This window comes from Bufo bufo, chromosome 3, assembly GCF_905171765.1.
Source record: "Bufo bufo chromosome 3, aBufBuf1.1, whole genome shotgun sequence".
Classification (NCBI taxonomy): domain Eukaryota; kingdom Metazoa; phylum Chordata; class Amphibia; order Anura; family Bufonidae; genus Bufo; species Bufo bufo.
Window position 1 is genome coordinate 686,302,914 of NC_053391.1, and position 21,104 is coordinate 686,324,017.

At 46.6% G+C, this 21,104-nt stretch overlaps 1 protein-coding gene across 1 annotated transcript in view; it reads left to right on the forward strand.

The window, feature by feature from the left end:
• The window catches only part of PLEKHB1 (pleckstrin homology domain containing B1), a 44,896-nt gene that overhangs the window by 19,654 nt on the left and 4,138 nt on the right, over positions 1-21,104 (forward strand). The window contains exons 3-5 of the mRNA XM_040426500.1: positions 141-293; positions 16,135-16,237; positions 17,925-17,964. Of these exons, the coding sequence (XP_040282434.1) occupies positions 141-293; positions 16,135-16,237; positions 17,925-17,964 (296 nt within the window). The remainder of the gene's footprint in view (positions 1-140; positions 294-16,134; positions 16,238-17,924; positions 17,965-21,104) is intronic.

The following is a 21,104-nucleotide window of genomic DNA, read 5'->3' on the forward strand; positions in this document are numbered from 1 at the left end:
TAACACAAAAGAATAAAGAACATGTAATTTATAAATGGGGCTCATAACAGTGGGTAAAAGGATTTTGAAGACGTGGGGATGAGCCAGGGGCGTGACTATAAGAGTTGCAGAGGAATTGTATTCACCACTATTTTCTATAGGCTCTGTTTTGCGGAGATGGAAAAAGCACTGGTTTGACCTATGGCTGGATGGCGGTTTGGTCTATTATCCTGATGAAAGTCGCCAAAACATGGAGGAACGGATCCTACTGACACATAATTGTTTGAATGTCAGGGCCGGGCAAGAGTGTGGAGGTGAGTGATAACTGTAATCTCTAGTATTGTATACTAATTACTAAAATACTAGAAGTGTTATTATAAATCTATAACCAGACGATGCCCAGGTTATACCAGCATGCTCCATATCACTATATACAAGAAGATGTATAACTGATACCAGCTGTACATATATAATTATACACAGGAGATACCCAGGTTATACCAGCATGGTCCATATCACAGCAATGAAACTGCATGTATTATAGATTAAATACCTTACACAGAGCATGCTACAGAGAGGATATATGGGAATCAGTCCTTATGTGCCTACTTTTATTTTCTACCCAGTGTTTCTGTCCCTCAGGTCTACTCACAGATATGTGCCCCCTAACAGTAGATATCCCAAATATGTGCCCCCTAACAGTAGATATCCCAAAATATGTGCCCGCTCACAGTAGATATGCCAAGATGTGTGCCTTCTTCACAGTAGATATGCCAAGATGTGTGCCCCCTTCACAGTAGATATGCCAAGATATGTGCCCAGTGCCCCCTTCACAGGAAGTGAAAAAAAAAAAAAAATAAATCCTCCTGGCCTCGGGCCCCTGGCTCCTGCCATGATCTGCGCTCCCCATCAGCAGGATACTGTGACACATGGCGCTGCTGTGTAGGAGGAGCAGAGGCAGATTCCCAGCCTGCCCCGCTCCTCCTACTACACAGATCAGCAGGACCATCTGTGAGGACATCGCGCTGCAGCTGTGGAGCGCTGGCGGCTCAATGGTGGAGCAGGGAGCCAATAGTTCCCTGCTTCAGTGGTGTGCCTACAGTGTTTGACACCCGGGGCGGGTCCTTTCTCTACCCCCCCCCCCCCCCCATCCAATAATTTTAAAAAAATAGTACCCCCTCACAGTAGTATTGCCCTCACCTTACAACCTTTACAGTAGTTTTGTACAGATGTGTGCCCCCCTCACAGTAGTTATGCCCACATTGTGCCCTCTCACAATAGTTATGCCCTCTCTGTACCCCCTTCACAGTAATCCCCACTGTGCCACCTTCACAGTAATAATCCCCATTGTGCCCCCTTCACAGTTATAATGCCCACTGTGCCCCCTTTATTGTAGTAATGCCCATTGTGCCCCCTTCACATTAGTAATGCCCTCTGTGCCCCCTCCAGAGTATAAATGCCATCTATAGTAATAAAGACCTCTGTGCCCCCTCCAAAGTAATAAAGACCTCTGTGCCCAATCCATAGTAATACAGTCCTCTGTGCCCAATCCATAGTATTAAAGACCTCTGTGCCCCCTCCATAGTAATACAGTCCTCTGTGCCCAATCCATAGTATTAAAGACCTCTGTGCCCCCTCCATAGTAATACAGTCCTCTGTGCCCCCTCCATAGTAATACAGTCCTCTTTGCCCCCTCCATAGTAATACAGTCCTCTTTGCCCCCTCCATAGTAATACAGTCCTCTGTGCCCCCTCCATAGTAATACAGTCCTCTTTGCCCCCTCCATAGTAATACAGTCCTCTTTGCCCCCTTCCATAGTAATACAGTCCTCTTTGCCCCCTCCATAGTAATACAGTCCTCTTTGCCCCCTTCATAGTAATACAGTCCTCTGTGCCCCCTCCATAGTAATACAGTCCTCTTTGCCCCCTCCATAGTAATACAGTCCTCTTTGCCCCCTCCATAGTAATACAGTCCTCTGTGCCCCCTCCATAGTAATACAGTCCTCTTTGCCCCCTCCATAGTAATACAGTCCTCTGTGCCCCCTCCATAGTAATACAGTCCTCTGTGCCCCCTCCATAGTAATACAGTCCTCTTTGCCCCCTCCATAGTAATACAGTCCTCTTTGCCCCCTCCATAGTAATACAGTCCTCTTTGCCCCTCCATAGAAATACAGTCCTCTGTGCCCCTCCATAGTAATAAAGCCCTCTGTGCCCCTTCCATAGTAATACAGTCCTCTGTGCCCCCTCCATAGTAATACAGTCCTCTGTGCCCCCTCCATAGTAATAAAGCCCTCTGTGCCCCCTCCATAGTAATACAGTCCTCTGTGCCCCCTCCATAGTAATACAGTCCTCTGTGCCCCCTCCATAGTAATAAAGCCCTCTGTGCCCCTCCATAGCAATACAGTCCTCTGTGCCCCCTCCATAGTAATACAGTCCTCTGTGCCCCCTCCATAGTAATACAGTCCTCTGTGCCCCCTCCATAGTAATACAGTCCTCTGTGCCCCCTCCACAGTAATACAGTCCTCTGTGCCCCCTCCATAGTAATACAGTCCTCTGTGCCCCCTCCATAGTAATAAAGCCCTCTGTGCCCCTCCATAGTAATACAGTCCTCTGTGCCCCCTCCATAGTAATACAGTCCTCTGTGCCCCCTCCATAGTAATACAGTCCTCTGTGCCCCCTCCATAGTAATACAGTCCTCTGTGCCCCCTCCATAGTAATACAGTCCTGTGTGCCCCCTCCATAGTAATAAAGTCCTCTGTGCCCCCTCCATAGTAATAAAGCCCCGTGTCCCCTCCATAGTAATAAAGCCCTCTGTGCCCCCTCCATAGTAATACAGTCATGTGTGCCCCCTCCATAGTAATACAGTCATCTAGTCCTCTGTGCCCCCTCGATAGTAATACAGTCCTCTAGTCCTCTGTGCCCCCTCCATAGTATTACAGTCCTCTAGTCTTCTGTGCCCCCCTCCATAGTAATAAAGACCTCTGTGCCCCCTCCATAGTAATACAGTCCTCTGTGCCCCCTCCATAGTAATACAGTCCTCTGTGCCCCCTCCATAGTAATACAGTCCTCTGTGCCCCCTCCATAGTAATACAGTCCTCTGTGCCCCCTCCATAGTAATACAGTCCTCTGTGCTCCCTCCATAGTAATACAGTCCTCTAGTCCTCTGTGCCCCCTCCATAGTAATACAGTCCTCTAGTCCTCTGTGCCCCCTCCATAGTAATAAAGACCTCTGTGCCCCCCTGCATAGTAATACAGTCCTCTGTGCCCCCCTGCATAGTAATACAGTCCTCTGTGCCCCCTCCATAGTAATACAGTCCTCTGTGCCCCCTCCATAGTAATACAGTGCTCTGTGCCCCTCCATAGTAATTAAATCAACTAAGGTATGGTTGTTGCAGGCCAGATTCTTACCCTTTACAGGACCTACACCAACACACTGCACCAGGCTGTTCGGGTTAGAGTCATTGCAGCCGAATTTGTCATGAGGACTAAAAGACATACCTTTCCACTGTATCTGCAAACAATAACAGTGTGTCCAACTTGGAAAGCATAACACGTTGCACCACATGTTCTCATTCCAGAGGGTAGAGCTATAGTCAACTGGTGGCCCTGATCTGTTTACCATGAGCCAGGGGGGCTCAGCCCATCCTGCAACGGGTAAGGGTGCTTCCCTGTCTATAGTTTTAGACTTAACCTGCTTCATGCCTGAGAAAAAGATAGTAGAGTTGGCCAGTTCAGACAATTCAGAAAAATTGAGGGGCACGGCGAAATAAGGCATACTGGCTGAACTCACAGGAATGTGAGTACAGATCCAACAGTCCCTCAATTTTTCAATGTCATTCAGTCCTTCAAACAGCACCTGATGGTGCCGTATCAAAGCATTGTCCTATACATCATTCAGTGGACGAAACACTGCTGACACGCTCAGGGTCAGAGCCACTGTCAGCAGGAGGATCTTCATCCTGTGGTTCCAAGACTATCTTGCAGTGAGAAGCGTGTATCCAGTTGGATTTTCCTTCAACCTTTCCAGCGGTGCGGGTGGTCAACAGTTATCACGGTCGGCGTGGCTATCACATACGTGACACAGAGGGAGGGAACGAGGAAGGCCCTGCCCAAGTGAGAGGGAAGGTGGTGACCCCTGACTCACCTGGCGGCTGGCACCTGGCTGCCCTGACGTCCCTAGACGGGTTCCTCACCCGTACGCCGATCACGTGCCTAAAGCCCTGGCTTTCCCTGAGCTGAGCCCTAGATAGTGAACAGGGCGATGGGAACACTAGTCCGCACCACTAGCTCTAAGGGAAAACACCAAGGGGAGGACAGACAACACAGACTCAACATATAATCCCAGGTGGGCGACAAAAGGAGACAACAATAAGCCCAACAGGGATCCGGAGGGTAGCACTCTGGAACGACAACCAGGATTCACAACTCCAGTGGGTCAGTATAGATGTCCAGGCAGGAAGCTCTATAACTGGCAACTAGAGAAGTGTGAGGGGAGAATATAAGGAGGTTGGGAGTGGCAGACAAGAAACAGCTGAGGAGGAGAAGCTACGGATCCCTGAGTGAGACAAAAAGGATAGCAAGGCAAACACAGAAAACAATCACTAAGAAACAACGTGATCTTTAGATATAGAGCGCGCAGCCACCCGCTGCGACTTCCTGACCCCGGGTATAACGGAGTCAGACGTGGCTCTTGATACCCTCGTGACAGTACCCCCCCTTTCACGAGGGGCCTCCGGACACTCAGGACCAGGTCTCTCCGGATGAGAGGCATGGAAAGTCTGAATTAACCTGTTGGCGTTTACCTCTGACGCTGGAACCCACATTCTTTCCTCGGGACCGTAACCCCTCCAATGCACCAGATACTGAAGAGAGCGGCGGACCCGACGAGAATCAACAATTCTGGCTATTTGAAACTCCAGATTACCAGCCACAATGACAGGAGGAGGTGGCAGCGGCGATGGTTCTAGAGGTGGAACATACTTCTTGAGTAACGATTTATGGAAGACGTTATGGATCTTAAAAGTCTGAGGTAGCTCCAGGCGAAAAGCCACAGGGTTAATGACGGCTACTATTTTATAGGGACCAATGAACCTAGGACCCAGTTTCCAAGAAGGAACCTTCAACTTAATATTCCTAGTAGACAACCACACATAGTCATTCACTCCTAGGTCCGGACCTGGCGACCGTTTCTTATCGGCCATGCATTTATATTTACCACTCATCTTTTTCAAGTTAACTTGCACCTTCTGCCATACCGATGAAAGAGATGAAGAAAACCTTTCCTCTTCGGGAACCCCAGATGACCCCCCCCTCTTTGAAAGTACAAAATTGGGGATGAAAACCGTATGCACCAAGGAATGGTGACTTGCCAGTGGACTCCTGATAATGATTATTTATGGCAAACTCAGCTAACGGTAAATATGATGACCACAACTCTTGGTTTTCAGACACAAAACACCTTAAATATGTTTCTAGGTTTTGGTTGGTACGCTCAGTCTGTCCATTCGACTGAGGATGGAAAGCTGAGGAAAAGGACAAGTGAACCCCCAAACGGGAACAAAAAGCTTTCCAAAACTTAGAAATAAACTGGGTTCCCCGATCCGAAACCACATCGGAAGGGACCCCGTGAAGCTTCACGATTTCACTGATAAACACCTGAGCGAGAGTTTTAGCATTAGGAAGTGCGGGTAGCGCAAAAAAGTGTACCATTTTGCTAAACCTGTCTACTACTACCAAGATAACTGTTTTACCCGCCGACAACGGTAAGTCAGTGATGAAATCCATTGACAGATGTGTCCATGGCCTATTGGGGATGAAAAGTGTCAATAAAGACCCTGCTGGACGTGTATGAGAGACTTTCGCGCGTGCACAAGTAGAACAAGTAGACACGAAATCCATTACATCCTGACGCAACCTTGGCCACCAAAAACGACGAGATAAAAGCTCCAAGGTTGCTTTACTACCCGGGTGTCCAGCAAGTGCCGAATTATGATGTTCTTTTAATAATTCAAGACGCAGGTTTAACGGTACAAACAATTTCTCTGAGGGGCAAGAGGCCGGGGCGTCCCCCTGAGCCTCTAACACCTTTCCCTCAAGAACAGAGTGTACAGCAGAGACAACCACTCCTCTTTGTAAAATAGGTACCGGATCACAAACATTACCCCCTCCAGGGAAACTACGAGATAATGCGTCTGCCTTGGTATTTTTTGCCCCAGGACGATAGGTGATTACAAAGTTAAATCTGGTAAAGAATAGCGACCACCTAGCTTGTCTAGGGGTGAGACGCTTAGCCGATTCTAGGTACAGAAGGTTCTTGTGATCCGTAATCACCGTGACGGGGTGGATTGCTCCCTCTAAGAAGTGACGCCACTCTTCAAGCGCCAGTTTAATCGCCAACAGTTCCCTATTTCCAATATCATAATTCTTCTCCGCAGAAGATAATTTTTTGGAAAAGAAAGCGCAAGGACGCCATTTGCCAGGAGACGGACCCTGAGATAATACAGCTCCCACTCCCACCTCTGACGCATCTACCTCGACAATAAAAAGCTGGGAGACATCAGGTTGAATTAGAACAGGTGCCGAGGTAAACCTCTCCTTTAGAGAGGAAAATGCATCTTTAGCGGCGTCAGACCATTTGGAAAAATCCGTCCCCTTCCTAGTCATGTCGGTAAGGGGTTTAACGATCACTGAATAATTTTTAATGAACTTTCTATAGAAATTAGCGAAACCCAAAAACCGTTGTAGGGCTTTAAGGTTCTCAGGAAGATCCCAATCTAAAATTGCCTGGACCTTCCCAGGATCCATGCGGAAACCTGAAGCAGATAATAGATATCCCAGGAACTGTAATTCCTGAACGGCGAAGACACATTTTTCAATTTTCGCATATAATTTATTCGTCCGTAGGACCTGCAGTACTTGCCTGACATGCACCTCATGTGTTTTCAGATCAGCCGAATAGATTAAGATATCATCTAGGTATATGACTACAAACCTGCCGATGAGATGACTAAAAATATCATTAACGAAATGTTGGAAGACAGCAGGGGCATTGGTCAGACCGAAAGGCATAACTAGATTTTCATAATGCCCCTCAGGGGTGTTAAAAGCTGTCTTCCACTCATCCCCTTCCTTGATACGAATCAGATTGTAGGCCCCCCTAAGATCAAGTTTGGAGAACCACTTAGCACCCGCAATCTGATTAAAAAGGTCAGGAATGAGAGGAAGAGGGTATGGGTCACGGATGGTTATCTGGTTTAACTCACGGAAATCTAAGCAAGGACGCAGGCCCCCATCTTTCTTTTTAACAAAGAAAAACCCTGCAGCCACGGGTGAAGAAGAGGGTCTGATGTGTCCCTTAGCCAGACTCTCGGAGATATAATCTTTCATGGCTTGTCTCTCGGGACCCGAAAGATTATACAACCTGGACTTGGGTAATTTTGCCCCGGGAATCAGGTTAACCGGGCAATCATAAGGACGATGAGGTGGTAGTTTCTGACAACCCTTTTCAGAAAAAACGTCCTCAAAGTCCGAAATAAATGTAGGTAGGGAAGCTATGGAGGCGATTAAGCAATTGTTATTTAAGCAATTCTCTCTGCAATGCTCACTCCACTCCAATATTTCCCTGGCCTGCCAATCCACCACTGGATTGTGCGCTACCAACCAGGGAAGACCCAATACCACCAGAGAGGGAAGGCCCTCCAGAACGTAACATGAAAGACACTCATTATGGTGGTCCCCTACCCGAAGGTGTAAATTATGAACAATGTGGGTGAGGTTTCTCTGAGACAGAGGAGCAGAATCTATAGCGAATACGGGAATAGGTCTCTGCAGCGTACAGAGAGACAAACCCATAGTGCGGGCAAAATGGGCATCAATCAAGTTTACCCCTGCTCCACTGTCTAGAAAAAAAGAAATAGACTCCGTCTTAACACCAAAAACAATGACCGCTGGTAACACAAATTGAGATGTTCGTATGGAGGAAACGTATACCCCCCGGCTGACATCCTCCGCACAGCCCGGGGTTAGTAGTTTTCCGACGGTCTTTTGTTTTTGAGAAAGGAGGGACAGACATTAATGAAATGACCCTTCCACCCACAGAAAAAACAAGCCCCCCCCCTACGGCGAACCTCGGGAGGACGGACCTGACGAGAAGTTCCGCCTAGCTGCATAGGCTCATCTAAGTCAGTACAGGCTGACTGTTGCTTGGGAGAGGTAACCAATTGCTCCGGAATTTTCGATCTCTCCCTAAGACGTCTATCTATTCTGATAGAGAGGGACATAACAGCATCAAGGGAAAGGGGGGTCTCATACAGCGCCAGTGCATCCTTAACCCTTTCAGATAACCCAGAGCAGAACTGACTCCTGAGAGCCGGGTCGTTCCACTGAGTATCCTTAGCCCACCTACGGAACTCTGAGCAATATTCCTCTGCTGACCGATCTCCCTGTAGGAGTCTCCGTAACTTCGATTCAGCCAGGGCGACTCGGTCAGGGTCATCATATATGAGACCCAAAGCCCCAAAAAATCCCTCCACTGACCGAAGAGCCTGAGAACCAGGGGGTAACGAGAACGCCCAGGATTGCGGATCCCCCTGAAGCAGGGAAATGACAATCCCTACCCGCTGTTCTTCATGACCTGAGGAGTAAGGGCGCAACTTAAAATATAATTTGCAGGCCTCACGGAACGTCGCAAATTTGTCCCTTCCCCCAGAAAATCTGTCGGGAAGAGCAACCTTGGGTTCTGTGACAACCTGGTTACCCATAGCAACCGCTGGGGGTGCGGTCTGCTGCATTTGCTGCTGTTGTTGGAGAACAGACGCCTTCAATCCTGCCACCTCCAAAGACAGGCTTTGAAGCTGTTCTGCCAAGGCATCAATAGGATCCATATTGGATTCTAAGTAGAGAGAAAAAAAAAACAACAAATAAAAAATTATATAATTTTTTTTTTTTTTCTCTCAAAAAGTAAGGGCCAGTTATAATATCACGGTCGGCGTGGCTATCACATACGTGACACAGAGGGAGGGAATGAGGAAGGCCCTGCCCAAGTGAGAGGGAAGGTGGTGACTCCTGACTCACCTGGCGGCTGGCACCTGGCTGCCCTGACGTCCCTAGACGGGTTCCTCACCCGTACGCCGATCACGTGCCTAAAGCCCTGGCTTTCCCTGAGCTGAGCCCTAGATAGTGAACAGGGCGATGGGAACACTAGTCCGCACCACTAGCTCTAAGGGAAAACACCAAGGGGAGGACAGACAACACAGACTCAACATATAATCCCAGGTGGGCGACAAAAGGAGACAACAATAAGCCCAACAGGGATCCGGAGGGTAGCACTCTGGAACGACAACCAGGATTCACAACTCCAGTGGGTCAGTATAGATGTCCAGGCAGGAAGCTCTATAACTGGCAACTAGAGAAGTGTGAGGGGAGAATATAAGGAGGTTGGGAGTGGCAGACAAGAAACAGCTGAGGAGGAGAAGCTACGGATCCCTGAGTGAGACAAAAAGGATAGCAAGGCAAACACAGAAAACAATCACTAAGAAACAACGTGATCTTTAGATATAGAGCGCGCAGCCACCCGCTGCGACTTCCTGACCCCGGGTATAACGGAGTCAGACGTGGCTCTTGATACCCTCGTGACAACAGTATTTGAAAGGGACCATCGAATCTTGGATCTAGTCCTTTTCTCACATGCCTCTATCACCACCCAATCTCTAGGCTGCAAGATGTGAGTTCCTTCTACTGAGTCAGGATCTGGAAGTGAAGCAAACACTTGTTTATGAGTATGTTCAAGCCGTTTTGTGAGGGCCTGGACATACCCAGCGAGATTGTCATTGTTCATCTGTAACTGCTGGGGGAAGTACAACCCAAGACAGAGAGCGCACCCAAACAAAATCTCAAAAGGAGACAGTCCTGTTTTTCGGTTGGGAGTGGTCCTAACAGAATATAGGGCGAGGGGCAGGCATTCTGGCCAAGGTCTTTGGGTTTCCTGCATGGCTTTATGGATCTTTAACTTCAACGTGCCGTTGAGGCGTTCAACTCGGCCGCTGCTTTGGGGCTTGTAGGCCGTGTAAAAAGCTTGAGTAACTCCTAGCGCCTGCATGACCTCCCTCATTACTTCTTCTGTGAAATGGGACACCCTGTCTGACTCAATGACTTCAGGAACACCGTATCTGCATATCAGTTCACTGACCGATTTCTTGCCGGTATTCTTTAGATTTGCCTTTGCTACTGGGAAGGCTTCCGGCCATCCTGAAATTAGATCAACACACACAAGAACAAACTCATACACACCTACCTTAGGTAGCTGTATATAGTCTATCTGCAATCTCTGAAATGGGTAAAATGGCCTTGGGGTGTGCTTGCCTGGAGTCTTCACCACTTGACCGGGATTATCCAATGCACAAATCATGCACCCTTGTACAAACCAAGCTGCTACTGTGGAAAACCCTGGTGCAATCCAACCAGCATTTACAACACTTACCATAGCACCTTTTGACAGATGGGTATGCCCATGGGCCTCCTGTGCCATAGCAGGATACATTGGACGAGGCAAACAACTCCTTTCTTTGTTTCTCCAGATTCCTTGTTCATCAACCTTGGCCCTGTGCTTTGCCCAAAGTTCTTTTTCCTCAGAAGGGGCTTGATCAGTCATTTTCTGGAGCACACTTACAGACACGTCTTCAGGCTTCAGGATTTTTACCGGGGTGGAGACAGTCTTTACGGGCTGTAGTGCCGCTTGTTTGGCCGCTTTGTCAGCTCGATCGTTACCTTTTGCCTCCACCATGTTGTGCCTGGTGTGTGCCTTGACCTTGATGATGGCAACTTCCTCTGGTAACAACAGAGAGTTCGTAAGTTCTAGTACAGAGTCTTTATTCTTTATAGGCGGGCCTGCAGATGTTAGGAAGTCCCTGGCCCGACAAATAGGTCCATAGTCATGTGCAATACCAAAAGCATACCTTGAGTCTGTGTAGATGTTCACCTTCTTCTCCTCAGTGCTTCACTGAGTGCCTTCAACTCTGTCTCTTGTGCTGACATATGAGGTGGGAGTGGTTCAGCTATACCTACCTCGTGCTGTGTGACCACTGCATATCCAGTATGGAACCGGCCATCCTCTCCCATGAACCTGCTTCCATTTACAAAATACTCAAAGTCAGGATTAGAAAGAGGTTTTTCATGAACGTGTACAAAACCAGAAATTTTCCTGCTGCAATAATTGTTCGCAATCATGAGGGTCATGTTCAACAAGATCAGTTAGAAGTTCTGATACACCTCCCTCCACCATTACTGAATCTGTAATTGGTAACAGAGTAGCAGGATTCAGAGAAGTACAACGTTTGAATGAGATGTTTGCAGGCATCAGGAGTGCACACTGTAGTCTCACTTGTCTGGCCATGGAGATATGTTTTGGTTGCACTTGAGTGAGAATGCCTTGAATGTCATGAGGAGTTTGAACAGTTACAGGGTAGTCCAGAATAATTTCAGAAGCTTTTTTAATCATGGCTTGCACTGCCGCTACTGCCCTGACACAAGAGGGGATGCAGAAAAGTAGGCAATGGGGCGTTGCCGATCTCCGTGTTTGAGTCAGTACAGCAGTGCTTTGCCCCTGCATTTCAGAACAAAACAAACAGAAAGTTTCGTCATATTTTGGAATGCCCACAGCGGGGGCAGACTGTATGCACAGTTTCAGAGTATGAAAGTTATTAACAGCTTCTTTTGTAAGATGAAAGGAATCAGAAAACAAACAGTCATAGAGGGGCTGCATTGACATAGATGCGTGCTGTATCCAGGGACGGCAGTATGAGACTAGACCCAAAAATACTCTCAAGTTCTGTGCTCCTTTGGGCACCTGTATCTTTTCCACTGTCTCTTTTCGTTCGGGGGTAAGGTGCCGGGCACCGTGTGACAGGCAGTGTCCAAGAAATATCACCTTGTCTTTACAAGACTGCAGTTTATGCCTAGAAGCTTTACAACCATTTTCTTGGAGAAAAATTATGAGTGACAGAGTGGAAGCTTGACAGCTGGTCTCTATTTCAGAACACAAAAGTAAGTCATCGACATATTGCAATAAGACCACAGTTCCAGGAGGGGACCAGTTGGCTAGGACAGACTGTAGTGACTGACTGTACATGGTGGGAGAGTTCTGGGCCCCCTGGGGTAAAACAGTCCATATCTACTGGTTGCTCTTGAAAGTGAAAGCAAAAAGATACTGACAATCTGGATGCAGAGGTACACTGAAAAATGCATTTGCCAGGTCAATCACAGTGAAACAGGTAGCTGTGGACGGAACTTGGGACAGCAGAATGTGCTGGGGTTTGTAGGACTGTGACTTTGTTGACCTCTCGAAGAACATGGACCATTCGATATGTGACTAGCTGACCCTTAACAGCCTTCTTCTTCACTGGAAATAGGGGAGTGTTTGCCGGGGACACAGTCTTGATGAGAACACCTGCTCGGAGGAAATCATCTATTTGGCTAGACACTGCTATTTCCTGAGCGTGACTCAATGGGTACTGTTTAACTTGCGGGGGCTGACACCCGGGCTGTAGAGACACCATCACAGGGGACACAGGTAATTTGCCTATGTCCGTCTTTTAGGTGGCCCAAAGGCTCTCGGGGACCTGGCTGAGCAGACTCTTTTCAGATTTTGTCCAATCAGGAATATTTAATTCAGCCACCGTTATAGAAGCCATCATTGGGCAGAGAACTTCTTTTGGGACTCCAAAGTCTATGTGACTAGTCCCATCTGGGTGTAGATAAATACTGTCCCTGAGCGGTTGGAGTACATCAGTTCCCAGAATAGGTTCAGGGAGATCATCCTTTACCAAAATTTGAGTGATAACTGTACTGGCTTTGATTTTTAGTTTGGTTCAGACTCACGGACAAACACGGTTTCCCCAGTGAAACCCATGGCTGGGACGTGGTATGGACTGAGTTGATAGGGTTTTAAAAAGTTCTGGTGAACAACTGTTTTGGCAGCCCCCGTGTCGACCAGGAATGGTACTGCCTTTTTATTTCCTAGGGATACCGGGATATGTATTTGGGGCCCCACGGACTCTACTTTTACAGGCAGAACTGTCACGGGGTACCGGTATCCTAGTCTGAAGACGGTGGTGATTGTGGACTAGATTGGCCACCGTTGTCTCTAGGTTTGCTGGGAACCCTGCAATCTCTCTTCATGTGACCTGGTTTGCCGCAATTGTAACATTTAAAATCACGTTTGGGACCGGTGCCCTGCCCCATGTATTTAACCGGAGCAGGGTTTTTCTTCATGTCTAGTTCTAACCCTTTGGCTGCAGCAATTCATTGGGTTAAAGGGGTCACACGCCATTCAGGTTTACAAGCTTTCAGCTTAGCCTGGAGGGTTTTTCTTCCATGTTTCCAGCTTGATCCCAACCCATGTCAGTCCAAATAGTCCTTAGTCCTGCAACATAAGTCTCAACAGTCTCCTGAGGATCCTGTACTACGTCTTTAAGACTTTGGGAACTTTCTTCCTCCCTTGTACGTGCCCATTCTGTAAAAACCCTGACAAATTCAGTCCCAGACTGTAAAGTCTTAACCCAGTCTCTAGTCATAATATCCATGGGAACATTTCTGTGTTCGTGACTCGCCCATCTTTAGCAACATCAGATCCTTTAAGTCAGTCCAAGTAGCCCCATAAGTCATCTGTATCTGTTGAAGAGTCCTAAAAGTAGGCATAGGTCTCATCAGAGGGTCGGGCAGTCGGGTCAAAAGTCCGAGTTGGTCTTTCGGACTCCAGGGGTGGTACTAAGTCACACTGGCGTGAAGAAATTCAGGTTCCTGATTCCGGCTGGTCGATCTAATGACCTGTCCTGGTGGTCTTGAGGTTGTATCAGGTCCTCCTCCCATCGCCCCCTGTTGTGGGTCTGGGTAGGAGTCTTGTCGTAGTCAGAACAGGGTAGAGTCCTACAGGTCTGTGGGGTCGGGGGGCACCACAGGCTCAGCACGCATTGGCCCAGTCTGGATTCTGATTGCCACAGACATTACCAGTCCATCCCACCGGTCCATTCCCTCTTAGAGGTCTAGGGGCAGTTGGATATGGCGGAGGTCGTTCGTCAGCATCATTGTCTTTTGATTTCCGAGTATACAACAGTCTACCTCTTACTACTTATCCTCGCCACCCCTCAGTTTCAACTTCCCCTGCCACTTTAACCCAGGTATTAACTACTTCTTCACATCCATGATCCTTTATCCAACCACAATGTGTCCTTCTGAATCTTTCCCAAGTATCCACATTCAAATTTTCATCCTTCATTCCTACCTTCTTCAACACCCTGTCAATATTTTTTAAACCTTCTTTTCCTTTCCTCTCTTCGACTAAAGTCTTAGTTGTTTTGTAACCCTCTGGTATACTGAAATTGTTCCCCATTTTCTATGTCAATCTTTTTCCACAGAAAATTAAACAATTATTCAGACGTCTATTTCCCTCAGTTTCCTCAGAATTTCCCCACTATATTTACCTATATTAGTGAGTTTCTTAACCAATCAAAACCTCACAAACCGGACATTGGAGTCCAAGGACTTTGATTACCCTTCCTGTAATTCTCCAAGATTTTCCACATACAATAAAGAACAAATAAGGCATATACCCAAACTCCCAAAACTAAACCAAAAACTTCCCAATTGAGACTGTCCATCTCTTAGGTCTCAAAGTCCAACAATCATAGTCATTTTCAGGTTCTTACCAAAAATAGGCTCAACTATAAAAAGACTTAAACATACATTCAATCACCAGATCCTCGAACCGGACAAAACACTCAGGGAGACACAGATATAGTGTAAGATAAAGTCTCTTACTGTAACGGGGTGCCGAAGGCACACTCGGTCTCCCATCAGCTGCAGACCTGCTGCTTAGCTTCGGGAGCGAGGATCTGTGTTTGACCTCGTTCCCAGGGCGGCTTTGCTAGCTGGGAGGCTCCCTGCTCCTAGGTCTGCCTTGAGCGCCGAGCTGATCACTCGGTGCTCAACTGGTCGGTCTGTCGGTCATGTGACGCTGGCCACGTCACATGACCCTCACTCCCCACTGTAAATACAGGCAGCCTGCTGGCCACAGATTGCCTGGTAATTTAGGTTCCTGGCAGTTGTTGGATACCTGTGCACTTACCTGATCCTGTTCCCTGACGATCCTTTGCCTGCTCCTCCTGTACTGCGCATCCTTCCTGGTATATTGACCTCGGCTTCCACCTGACTATTCTTTGTGGACTCGTTTGGTACTTCTCGACTCTCCTGGTATTTATGACCCCGGCTTCTCCTGACCTTTCTTTGCTTATCCCTCTGTACTGCGTTGTCCTCTTGGTTTTGACCCGGTCCGTTCACTATCCGTTATTTGTCTTGTCTGTCCTTCCCGCACGTATACTAAGTTAGGGACTGCCGTCCAGTTGTCCCCTGTCATCAGGACTCGTGAGGCAAGTAGGCAGGGCCAGGGGTGAGGGTGGAGCGCAGTGGTCACTATCCTCCCCCCCTGTGTGTGTGTGTACGTGACCGTTACACTTACCTTTTAGCGCTATTTCTTGTATCAAATCCCGGAACGTCCAATTTGTCGGAGACCAGATGAAGTGTCTTTTAGTTGAGCCCCACGTTGGGCGCCAAGATTTTGTAAGGGAAATATCCCTTCACCTATAATTGCTGAAATCCAAATTAAAAAGGATGCGAGAGCTCGGAGAAACTGACACAAACATTGGATGTAGTTGTATCAGATTTCTCTTTAATTCAAAGACAAGCTCACAATAATATAGGCTTGAAACAGAAAAAAACATCACATGACATTTGCAGTTATAAGATATAGATCATAAGACCATACAAGACCATACGTATGTTTCCAATCCTCTCTCCTCTTCCCCCCCCCCCCACCCCCACACTTACTGAGGCTCAGACTGCTAGATAGGAAACTGTGGGGAGGGGATGTGGGTGCACACATGAGCTGACCTTTTCATGCCTTGTTTTAGATTAACCTTGTATGCTCTATTCAAGACACTGACCTCCATCTGCCACATACACAAGATGGAGGACATGTTTATACAAAATGGATTCTCATCCCTCACAACACCCAGGTTATACCAGCCTAAAATAACATTTTATGTATCTTGTAGTGTTTCTCCGTCTATCAGGACAGTAATAGAGAAATGTCTTGTCTTCCCTTCAGATATTGAGCCTCCGGAGGGAAGTAACCGGGATTCATTACTGACAATAGAGATGAGGGATCGCTCCAGGCTGGTGCTGTGTGCAGAGAGTGGGGACGATGCAGTGTGAGTATATGGCGCCACATAGAGGACAGGACCCTTGTACTCAGATAACCCGGCTGGTTTTAACCTTTAATTTCCCTGATGCGATTTTCTTACCATTTCTTACATGATTGTACTAAATTACATTCTGTATTATACTCCAGAGCTGCAATAACTATTCAGCTGGTGCAAAAGCAAAAGACAAAGTTAGTCAGCACAAACTGTAATGAAGTGAGTGAGTAGGTTTATTTACAAAGTACCTAATATTCACTTAATGTAGTGAATATAGAATTAGTTTATATATTATATCCTTGCAGAATGATGTTACATTGTGCTTGCTTTTACTTTTGTATTCTATTTGGTGGAGTCACTGTGTACATACATTACATTACTTATCCTGTACTGATCCTGAGTTACATCCTGTATTATACTCCAGAGCTGCACTCACTATTCTGCTGGTGCAGTCACTGTGTACATACATTACATTACTTATCCTGTACTGATCCTGAGTTACATCCTTTATTATACTCCAGAGCTGCACTCACTATTCTGCTGGTGCAGTCACTGTGTACATACATTACATTACTTATCCTGTACTGATCCTGAGTTACATCCTGTATTATACTCCAGAGTTGCACTCACTATTCTGCTGGTGCAGTCACTGTGTACATACATTACATTACTTATCCTGTACTGATCCTGAGTTACATCCTGTATTATACTCCAGAGCTGCACTCACTATTCTGCTGGTGGAGTCACTGTGTACATACATTACATTACTTATCCTGTACTGATCCTGGGTTACATCCTGTATTATACTCCAGAGCTGCACTCACTATTCTGCTGGTGCAGTCACTGTGTACATACATTACATTACATATCCTGTACTGATCCTGAGTTACATCCTTTATTATACTCCAGAGCTGCACTCACTATTCTGCTGGTGCAGTCACTGTGTACATACATTACATTACTTATCCTGTACTGATCCTGAGTTACATCCTGTATTATACTCCAGAGCTGCACTCACTATTCTGCTGGTGGAGTGACTGGCAGCATTTTGAATAAAGACTTGACTGTTGACCCCCTTTTCCTCCATATAACCCTATATACATAGTGAGATCTAATCTGCAGAGCAGGTCTATGGAGGGTTCCCTCAGGTCACAGAGGTCGTCCAGTGGACGGTGTTTTATAATCTGTAGCTTCTGCCAAGTGCTGACATTCACTATAATCTGAGCACTGGTTGGCCGGCAGAAATTACCCATAATCCCTCCACCTGCTCACCTGCCCTACTTTACTGAGGTGCTGACTATGGAGATGCACATGTTGAGTAGTTATACAGATGAGGCCAGTGATTGGCTGCAGTGGTCACATGGGCGGTTGGTGATGTCACTGCATAGGTGGCGGGGAGCATCGGCAATTTTTATTGTGATGGAAAACCCCTTTAAGCCATTTTATAGACACTAAGTTTGGTCAGAGCCCCATAAATGTCCTGTAATAGGGACACTACCACCCCCACCTTCACCACCACATGTCCAACATCCGACCTGGGGTGAAACATTGATTGACATATATGCTTCTACTACTCAGCACACCAGTAAACAGGTTGAGTGATGTGTGGAATTGTTCTGAAACACTCTGTGCTGCTGTAGCTATTATGTACGTAACAAGAAGTTCATACGACTTATATTTTCTTTCTTTTCTATTTAAGTGCTTGGAAGTTAGCTTTACCGGACGCAAGATCCCAGCCGGTAAGTCGTCACGGGGTGGGTCATAAGTGTCCACCATTTTTTTGTTTAATCTAATTAGGTCCAAAATTCCATTCTGATTATTTTCATAATAGATCTTTGTAGCTTTCAAAGCTCCATTTTCCTGATACAGAGCTCCAAATCCTCTGCGTAAGAATCCAGATAAATGATCATGTTCTGTTTGCATGCAGCCACCACTAGAGAGAGCTCAAGAGTTTACTGCATGTGATTTATACAGCCACCACTAGAGGGAGCGCAAGAGTTTACTGCATGTGATTTATACAGCCACCACTAGAGGGAGCGCAGATGCTTACTGCATGTGATTTATACAGCCACCACTAGAGGGAGCTCAGGAGCTTAATGTATGTGATTTATACAGCCACCACTAGAGGGAGCGTAGGAGCTTACTGCATGTGATTTATACAGCCACCACTAGAGGGAGCTCAGGAGCTTACTACATGTGATTTATACAGCCACCACTAGAGGGAGCTCAGGAGCTTACTACATGTGATTTATACAGCCACCACTAGAGAGAGCTCAGGAGCTTACTGCATGTGATTTATACAGCCACCACTAGAGGGAGCTCAGGAGTAGAATGTATGTGATTTATATAGCCACCACTAGAGGGAGTGCAGGAGCTTACTACATGTGATTTATACAGCCACCACTAGGACCTTACTGCATGTGATTTATACAGCCACCACTAGAGGGAGCTCAGGAGCTTACTACATGTGATTTATACAGCCACCACTAGAGGGAGCTCAATGTGTGCGATTTATACAGCCACCACTAGAGGGAGCGCAGGAGCTTACTACATGTGATTTATACAGTCACCACTAGGAGCTTACTGCATGTGATTTATACAGCCATCACTAGAGGGAGCGCAGGAGCTTACTGCATGTGATTTATACAGTCACCACTAGAGGGAGCGCAGGAGCTTACTGTATGTGATTTATACAGCCACCACTAGAGGGAGCTCAGGAGCTTACTGTATGTGATTTATACAGCCATCACTAGAGGGAGCTCAGGAGCTTACTGTATGTGATTTATACAGCCATCACTAGAGGGAGCTCAGGAGCTTACTGCATGTGATTTATACAGTCACCACTAGAGGGAGCGCAGGAGCTTACTGTATGTGATTTATACAGCCACCACTAGAGGGAGCGCAGGAGCTTACTGTATGTGATTTATACAGCCACCACTAGAGGGAGCTCAGGAGCTTACTGTATGTGATTTATACAGCCATCACTAGAGGGAGCTCAGGAGCTTACTGCATGTGATTTATACAGCCATCACTAGAGGGAGCGCAGGAGCTTACTGTATACTGTTCCCTCTGGTGGTGGCTGCAGGCAGTTTTATATTGTACCAACCAACAAAAAAAAACCAATAACCCCATATAGAATAAGAGAGCACACATATAAAATATATGTAGTTTATTAAAGACACATTAAATGACAATAAATATAACATAAAGGCACAAAGTAAAGGGGGGTGGTAGTGCGCCCCATGTGGTGGGACCAAAATCAACCACCCTCACATATACCGGACTAACAGGGAAAAAGGGGTCACAGACATTGGGTATAAAGCTGCATACTAATGGGAGAGCTGTAAGTTCACCCAAAGTAACCTATAACCATGTGTATGCTACATACAATAATACAAAAAGGTCAATGTGGTCACACACAGCACACCTACCCCCCAATGGTAACATAGATGGCAATCCGGTAAATGCGGATTACCAAATAGTAACACAATCAGGGGCCGAGCAGGAATGCTGCGTGTAAGCAAGAAATCATACTGAATAAACAAAGTAACAATGCATGAAACAAAAACACAAGTTACCCATGGTATGCCGGAACCCAAGATCGGTGACCAGAGCTGCACCTCGACGCGCGTTTCGCCGAGAAAGGCTTCGTCAGGAGGTAAAGGTAACAAACAGTGTCCATCCTTAAATAGTGTGGTCCACAGCCGGAAGTTGATTAGCGCATACGCCCAGTGATGCAGAGTGTAACATCATAGGGGCGCGCCGCCCACTCCCAGGAACCAGGTGAGGCCGGCCCAACACGTCACATGACCAGACAGGGAGGAGGGAGCCGCGCTGACAACACGCAGCCACACCCCCCTCCCGTCCGATCACATGACATGGGGGCGTGCGTTAGCCGGCTCACAGGAGACAGGTATAGGAGCGCCACCGCGATGCCCCCCCCCCGCAGCGCATCGGTGCGATGCGCTATTGCCAGGTGGAGATAGCGACTGACCAGTGCAACAGATCACGATGTTTATCAGGATGTATTTTTATATTTTAATTTAGATTGTAATATTGAAAACGGGATCCGGCATACCCATGCAGCAATAAATGGACAGCCTAATGACAGGATACATCTCAGATACAATATATATTCCAATCTGATGCATATAGAAACGGAATCCCTATGTAACCCCCATGTTTACAAATCTCTAAAGCTGGAACAATCAAATACATATATAACGTATGAAAAATAACTACAGTAGAAATAATGGCCCAAAACGTTAGCCCACTATGCCATATCATAACGGGGGCATACAGGTAACCTATCTCATGAATAAAGAGCTAACACTATGAATCTTAAGAAAAAAATAAATAAAAAAAAAGTGACACACATAATAAATATATAGAAGTGACAATAATATCGCAAAAATTGATAAGGTGACTAAAATAGATGCTAGAGTAAAGTGCACGGTGCAAAGTAGCCCTGAGATAGTAACCACAGAGTTAATGTATACTGCACGCATAATTCGTGCCAATAACCTAGCCCCCTAACAAGGTGGCCAAAATCCTAACAATTAGGGGTTATAAGGGGTAAAAATCAGCTGCCACAAGTATCATCCCACTCCTTAGTGAGGGTGTTGGGGTTTTGATAGATGTCCATTGCTCAATAGAGAGATGTTCTACTCTAGGGCCGAAACTCGCATATCGCCAATGGGACCACACGCAGTCGCAGCAATCAGATGTACGTCTCATTGAGTTTTATATTGTAGCCATGCAGGGGATTTGGATCCATGTATGAGAAGAACAAACCTCTTACTATTATAAAGACATAGTATCAGAGTAAGGCCTCCTGCACACTACAGTATTTTTTCACGGTCCGCAAAATGGGGTTCCG